The following is an 8,598-nucleotide window of genomic DNA, read 5'->3' on the forward strand; positions in this document are numbered from 1 at the left end:
TATATTAACAGAATGTGTTTGCCCATTAGAGATATATCGGTTTTGAAAAAGGTGTGTTTTTTTGTAATGATCAGGTTCCGTCGTTATAGAAAATCCAACGGGGAAAATTTTGGACCGGAAAATTTTTTGGTAGTAACTTGAAATTTCCCATCCTAGTGCAAATTTGGACGAAATCGGAGTCTTTAAAGTCTAGGGAAATCTGAAACAATTGAATGATCATTATGAATTTGATCACATGAGTAGATAGTAAGGCGTTGAGGAACCCGTATAACTTTACATACAGTTGGCTAAGGTGTTGTGAAGGAGATAGAGAGGTTGCATGGGGTGCCCCTTTCCATTATCTCATAACATGATATCCAATTTACATCCAAGTTTCTGAGGAAGTAACACGACGAATTGGGCACACAACTTACTTTTAGTTCAACCTTCCATTTGCGGACGGATGGACAGTCAGAGAGGACTATTCAAGCGTTATAAGACATGTTGAGGGTATGTGTAGTTGACTTTGGAGGACATTGGGATAATTTTTATCCTTGTGTCAGTTTTCTTATAATAATAATTATCACTCTAGCATTGATATGACTCCATTTGTGGCACTTTATGGGAGAGGACGTAGATCACCCATAGGTTGGTTTGAGGCTAGAGATGTAAAATCTTTGGGGGTGAACTTAGTAAAGGATGTTCAAGAATAGGTAAGGAGTATTCAAGCTAAGCTTCTAGCAGCCTAGAGTAAATAGAAGAAGTATGTGGATCATAAGATAAGAGATATGACATTTCATACTGGTGAAAATGTTCTTCTTAATGTATCACCCATGAAAGGGGTGATGAGAGATTTGGCAAGAAGGGCAAACTAAGTCCACGATACATTGGTCCCTTTGAGGTTCTTGAATGTGTGGGGTCCATGACTTGTAGATTAACTTTACCTCCTAACTTATCGAGAATTCATCGGTATTTCATGTTTCCATGTTGAAGAGATATCATGGCAACAAAGATTATATCATTAAGTGGGACTCGATTGTATTAGACAAAGACCTCTAATATGACGAGGAACTAATTGCAATTCTTGGTCGTGAAGTGCATAAACTGAGGACCAAGGAGATTAAGTCCGTGATAGTTCAATGGAAGCATAATCCATTTGAGGAAGCTACTTGGGAAACTGAGAAGGACATGCAAGACAAGTATCCCCAATTGTTCGTGGATTCATGTACTACTCCATTCTTACTTTAGATCTTTTTTCTAGTTTTACTCGGGGACGAGTGAGGGGTAAAAAGGTATCTATTATAACGACCAGATTCTGTCGTTAGAAAAGTCAAATGGGAAAAATTTTGGGCCGGAAATTCTTTTGGTAGTAACTTGAAGTTTCTCAACCTAGTTTAGATTTGGACGAAATAGGAGTCCTTAAGTTCTAGGGAAATATGGTAACAATTGGGTGATCTAGTTAAAAATTCAATTACATGAGTAGATAGTTAAGGCGTTAACGAACGCGTACAATTTGACGGAATTGAATTCTGTGAGTAGAACTCCCAAAACTGATGATAGCGCGAACGAGTAGTTTCTGAGTGTTGTTGGTTAAATGTATGTTTTGAAATGGGGATTTGAAACTCAAAATTTAATGTTATGTTTTCGTGCAAACCGTTATGACATGATTATTATTGCTAGGGTGGGACATTGTAGTGGGTGAGGTACGCCGTGGCGGGACATACACAACTTAAATTCATAAATAAACTCCAAAAATTTTTGGGTAATTAGTGATCATTTATTGATTCCCGTTTCATTACGATTGTTGGTAGACCAAGAACAAGCGGAGCGAATACGGAAAGGGAAGAATCAAGTTTCTTAGGGGATTCAAGCTTTGTTCGAGGTAGGTGATGGTTGTGATTTCATGATCGTGTAATGTATGTTTCTTCTTGCTTCATTATGATGCATGTATGTATGTGAATGTTGCGTTATTGATTACACTAATGTAAATGAGTATGAATGAATAACTATATGTCATCAATAACTTCTTGATTCTATGATCATTTAAAATATATTTGTGATTGTGGTATGTTGAATGGATCGATTGCCACGTACCTGCATAATAATTGGGATCGATTGTTATATTCCGACATTATATGAGATTGGTTGCCATATTCTGGCATAAACATTGAATCATGTACCACGATCCGGTACACTAACAATTTGATTTTGGACTCCATGAGAGGACCAATGACTTGATATATAAATGCATATTTTTGAGAATATGATAATCGATATTGTATATGTTTGGTATATTGCATGTTTATGATGTTGTATTTACTTAGTTATGTTGCGCTTAGTAGGATAGCCGTGTGATTACCCGCACACGGTGGTTGTGTATTGATACTCCACTTGCTCTTAATTTTGATGAGTACAAGACATCTTCAAGAAGCTATTGACAAATCTCGCTTCGAAGATCAGTGATCGTTTCGAATTCAAGGGTGAGTTAGTTCTTTCGGACTGCCTTGGGTTCTTTTTTTGCTCTGTCCGTTTCATTCGAACTTAGACTTTCTAGTTAGTTATTAGTGCATTACTTTGGGGTTGTAACCCTTCTTTTTTAGACTTATGAATCTTGTTAGAATTTTTGTATATTGACTTTCAGGTTATACGTTATTTGTTTTGGATTGTTTAGTTGAGTTGTTAGATCTTTTGGAAGTTTATGGCAACATCATTATTTAGTTATTTAAACATGCTTCCATGGCTTTAAAATTGTTTAGTTGGTGAGTAGTTATGGTCTCCTACAGGGAGGTTGGCCACTCACGACGGTCTGGATTGTGACATTGTTTCTCCATAAATTACAATGTTTTCTCTGCGAATTAACATTAGAAAAATTCTGCTAGTATCTTTTAGTGACTTGTTGTATAATGATGAAGATCATCACAGTTTTTCCTAAATTTATAATATAAGCAATACTCACTACTATACAAACTGTCGAAAAGTGAAGGCCAAAAGTGACGGATTGCGTCATTTTTTTGGTTAAAATCAACGGAAAAGCGACGCAGTCAAGTTTGTCGCTTTTCAGAAAACAACAAACCGCATCACTTTTTTTTTTTAAAAAAATTAATGTTTGAATAACTGATGTCGTCCATCGCTTTTTTGTTATCTTTAGTTTTTTTTTAATTTTCAAAAAGCGACACAATCCATCACTTTCTTTAATTTTGTAATTTTATAAAATCTTGAAAAGTAACGGTCAATGAGACGCCGGCTATCACATTTTTTAATTTTATTTTTTGAAAATTTCAGGAAAGCGATGCATTTCCTCACTTTTCAGGAAATTAAATTTTGAAAAATCAAAAAAGTGACCTACTAAAGGACCTTGGACAAAAATAAGCCGAACACAATTTGCTTATAAAACATTTTTCAAATAATTAGCCAAATATAAATTGTTACATTTTTCAAAAATAATTTTTAAAAAGCTATTTTTTTTTTTAAAAATACTTCTAAAACTAAGCAGATTTCTAACATACTCTAACTCTTTTGTATGGTAAAAGTAGGGTTGGGCATAATCTGGTTCAAACAAAAAAATCGATCAAATTGAACATTTTTTATTTCAATTTCGTTTTTTCAATTTATTTAGTTTGTGTTGGTTTGAAAATTCAGTATTTCGGTTATTCGATTCATTTTTTTTTTTGATTTTGAACAAATTCATTTGTTTTAACTGAAAAAACTTAATTTAATAAAACTAATGACTAGTCTCTTAGGGCCGTTTGGTTTGAATATAAAAAATGATGGGATTAGTTATGATGGTATAACTTATGCTGGGATTAGTTATTCTGAGATTATTTTTATTGACTGTTACGTTTGTTGTATTTAAACTAATAACCATTGCATACTTTCTAAATTGAAGTTGTTTGTTTACAAAAATACCCTCCATCTTATTTAGATTTTTAAATAATTTTTTGTGAAGTTCTAATTATTCACTTTTTAAACAAATCAAATAAATCTCAATTGCTTAAATTTGCATTCCACGCGAATCAACATAGACTCGTGGGAAACATCTCCTCTTTGATAAGGATAAGGTTACAGAGTCCTAGTACTTTAGTATGTTTGAGTCATATATGTAATTAGTTACTCCTCTCTTTAGTCTCTTACTTTCAACATACTCCTTTCTCTTCTATACCTGTTCATGTATAAATACCACACATTGTATCAACAATACTTAACGCTTTTATAATCATATACAAGTCTTATATGGTATCAAGAGCCTCCGACCACTCTTAAGAGTATTTCTGATCGTCTTTTTTTTTCTTTTTTAAAGAATTCCAACTCTTTTTTCCTAGAATTCCTGCAACTTCCTCCTCTCCTAACTCTCCAACAATCACTCTCAATCAAGGGGATGTCGTTCAGCACTCTCAATTAATCTCTTTTAACTCTGTGTCTCAGCTAAAATGCGAATTATCCAACTTGAAAATCCCAAGTTACCACTCTTGTTTGACAACGATCTTCTTACCTTTATTGATGATCACTTACCGTCCCAACTGTGCACATTCTGGACAAAGACAATACCCAAATGCCTAATCCCTACTTGAGATTGTGACAGCGACAAGACAATCTTATTCGTAATGTCATAATGGCATCAGTTGATTGTCACGCCCCGAGCCTACACCGTGGACGGGAATGACACTCTAGAACCATTATGGGCCCAAAGAGAACCCTTGGCCTGTCTAGACTCTCAGCAGAACACTTACTCAACAAAAAATTACATAAATACAATCTTATTAAACTATCTAAATAGATAAACTGAGAATGTTTTAGAATTAACATTCAACTTGACCAAAATGACAACTCACGTCTAATAATAGAACGACTAAAATGCAAAGAGTAAAGAACTGTAGTTATCTGTTTATGAAGCCTCTAGTAATATGAGGGATGTCGGGAAAAGACCCCCGATCATCCTAACAACTGAAATACCAAGAAGAATATGAAAAGGGATCTTCCGAAAGGCAAGAAGTCTCACCAAAAGAATATGAATGCTCAACTAGATCAATGGGGCGCTGGAGGTTGATCCTAGTTACCTGTATCTGCATAATTAAATGATACAGGATAAATGACATCAGTACATCATGTACAAATGTGTGAGGGAAAATCTAAACAAACATAAGCTTAAACGGGAAGAAACACTTGCCTCTTCTCAACTCAACTCAACTCAACTCTTTTCAACATAAAACATAAATAAAGATAACAACTCAGTGCATTTAAAAACAAACAACAAGTCAATTTGTATATGAAAATCAGGTAACTCTATGCATATAAGTATGCAAAATATGTCTGTGGGAGTTTCTCTAACCGACAACTATCTCTATGCGCTTAAGTGATGGTATATCATCTTACCTCACGCTTCCAAGGCCATCCTATACCTTGCCGGGGTATAGATTCTAACCCACTAAGTGGATCCACTAGTCTATGCTAAAAGAATTCAGAAATCATCTAAAAAGTATGACCCTTTTCTACCTATGTTGGCTACATGGTTATGATAACTTCGAATTTTCTGAACTCAAATATGTCTCCAAGTCGGTGCTTATTACTACTCCTAAAATATACTATCTCATATATAACGACCCTTATGGTCGTTTAAAGTACTAGAGCTTTTATTTCATAAAATACTTTTTGATAGACTCTAAATGGATATTTTTAACTATTCATAACTACAACGATAAAATTAATAGGGTATTTTTAATAGTTTATTTAGTTGATGGTTAAGGAATATAACATTAGAATTTATGGTGGACCACTTTTACTATTTTTATAATTAGTCTTTTAATAATTAGGGTATACACAATTTGTAGAAAAGAAGAAAATTAAAAAAGAGGCGCACAATGGGAGAAGAAAAACAAATCGAAAAGAAGAACGACGAACAACATGTAAGCATTAATTGCCTCAATCACTGCATTTGTTTATATACATATTATGTCGTATTATCATTAATTTATTATTATTATTATTTATATTTTATTTCAAAGTTGAGTGAATAGGAATCAATTTAGATCTAAGTAGGTGGCATTATTCTTGAACATTTAATTCACGTATGATTTATGTATCAATACGGCAATTTGGGGCAAGGGAACCCAAGTTCGAACCCCTTGGACAATACTTACATTTTTCCTTGACTTTATTTTTAGTCTTCATGACATTGGGACCCTAGGTCGAGCCCCAACATCAACATTCTATCTTTATTTTTCTCCTTGGATTCTCCTCTTATTTAGCCTAAGGATTGTGGGATCGAACCCCCACAACCCCTTTTATTTTTCCTTTAAAATTTAATTCCTCTTGTCCAATTTCGCATAGAGCATGAGGTTGTGGGATCAAACCCCCACAACCTCTCTTTAATTATTCTTTAATTCGCTAGGGACTATGAGGTTGTGGATTCGAACACCCACAACCTCCTTATTTTATTTTTATTTGAAGTTTGACTTAGCTATGCATTGGAAGTGAGGTTGTAAGATCGAGCCCCCACAGCCTCACTTTATTTTCCTTTTATTTCTCCCTTTCTCCTTTACATCCTTGAGGTCGTGGGTTTGATTCCCACGCCTCACACTTCCTTTCTTTTATTTTCTTTCATTTCATTCGCTGCCTGGAGGTCGTGGGTTCGATTCCCACGCCTCCCATTTTATTTTATTAATTTTTGTGCCCTACACTTTCAGCCAGCATCCCCCATTTCTATCCCCCCTGACCCCATATCTTTTCTTGCGAATTTAAGGCTTCACACGGATGAGGTCACAGGTTCCAATTCTGGTGGCCTCATCCCTTTTAAAACCAATTAAATTTCCAGATTACTCCTCTATACTTTAGCCTAGGCGAAACTTGTTGTTTTTGCTGGAAAATTAGTCATTTTCTTACCTTATTTTCACCAATATTTCCACTTGAAAACTTAGGAAAAGTCATGGATCATTTAACATCTTTTTGGGGTAGATTTCATGGATTTGTTTAACAATTCTTAGGTGTAGATTCATTGTTGTTTTAGCTGCAACTTTCCACTTAAAATCAGTCACATACACCTCATATGAACATCACGAATTACACATTTTATGCACGTTAATTTCAGCCATCAAACTAACGATTTTAAGACTTCAAAACGGATAACAACAACACCAAACATTTACATATTGCACCACATCATTTTCGGTTGACATCATTGAACATGCTTGCTATTTCCAAACACAAAATCACAAAGAATATCACATTTCACACTTAGCTACAAGCAACCATACCAACAATATGATTTCAAACCTAATTTAGATTGAAATCGGAAGGAGACTAGGGACAAGGAGTTCAACATTCAAGGGGACAACCCTAGTTTCATACGTTTGAATTTTGTAGAAAGAGAGTGAAAGGATTTCAAGAGAGAAAACCCATACCTTGTTGTAGCTTTCCACACCTTCCAAGTGCTTCCCAAAACCTCCCCTAAACCTTCAACACAAAGCCGTCGAGAAGATGATGCAAAGTTTTCGTTTCTTAGGCTAGCCTTCTTACTTGTATATTTTTTTTTGTAAGTTCTTTGAGTGTAGAGAACTTTTGATTGTTTTCTAATGTGTTTATTTTCTGTTTTATCTTCTTATTTTGACAGAGAATTTCGTGTGAACTAACAAGAGAGATTGAGCGTGAGAGTTGAGAGATAGACGTGACAGAGTAGGAGTTATATTAGGCATAGGAGTCTAGTTTAGGACTTAGTCAAATAAGGTTTACTTAATTATTAAAAAATCTGATTTTTCTTTTATTTTAAATCAACTAACGAATAATAATTATTAATTAATTATATTAATTCAATAGCTTAAATAAAAATCACATTAATTCATTGCTTCCACCTAGGTTTGAACCCAGGTGAAGCAAGACCTCACTTCAAGAGCTTAATTTCGGCTCTCTCTCCCTAAATTGCCCCTCCACCTTATTAATTAAATAATTAATTATATATTTAGGGTAATAACCATATTACCCTTAGCCTGGGAAAAGACCATTTTACCCCTAGACCCTCCAAACCTAAGATTTCCTCTTTTTAAGTCTGGTAAAGACTCCTTCGAGTAAATCTTCGTATTCGAGATCCCTACATGGTTGGACCCAACCTTTACTAGATCAACTAACTCCCTAAGTTAGTTGGCTTTGATGTAGAAAGGGTTCCAAAGTCTGGTTCTACGCGCATCAATCCGTGTGAACCTTGGTCTAATCATAGGCATTCTTGACACATTAAGTATCACTTAGTATATCCAGTTTTAGGGTTGTTACATTATCCCCCCCCCCCCTTACGAACATTCGTCCCCAAATGATAATACTCTTTACTAACAATAAGTAAGTCATCTGTAGGACGTATGCATACATAGGTAATTCAATACTTCCCATTGGTGAATATCTGATTCACATATTAACATGATGGTGCACATCCTTGAAACGTACTAGTAGTTTCACATTAATAGACTAAGGAACTCTTTCCTAAACTAGCCTCATCAACACATACAATATAAGTAAACATATAAGTCATACAAATCAGCATCCAACATGATGACTCAAACATATTAACCTCATACTAGTGCATAAACACCATACACAGTCAAATCTATGAAGGTCTACTTAAGGCTACGCACCCGAGAC

General features: G+C 34.8%; 1 protein-coding gene across 1 annotated transcript in view; it reads left to right on the forward strand.

Moving 5' to 3' along the window:
* Positions 1-2,018, forward strand: part of LOC107027974 (EPIDERMAL PATTERNING FACTOR-like protein 2) — a 4,040-nt gene extending 2,022 nt beyond the window's left edge. The window contains exon 3 of the mRNA XM_027918917.1: positions 1,791-2,018. Within this exon, the coding sequence (XP_027774718.1) occupies positions 1,791-1,840 (50 nt within the window). The 3' untranslated portion in view covers positions 1,841-2,018. The remainder of the gene's footprint in view (positions 1-1,790) is intronic.
* Positions 2,019-8,598: the final 6,580 nt, after the last annotated feature.

The sequence above is a fragment of the Solanum pennellii genome, chromosome 8, assembly GCF_001406875.1.
Source record: "Solanum pennellii chromosome 8, SPENNV200".
Classification (NCBI taxonomy): domain Eukaryota; kingdom Viridiplantae; phylum Streptophyta; class Magnoliopsida; order Solanales; family Solanaceae; genus Solanum; species Solanum pennellii.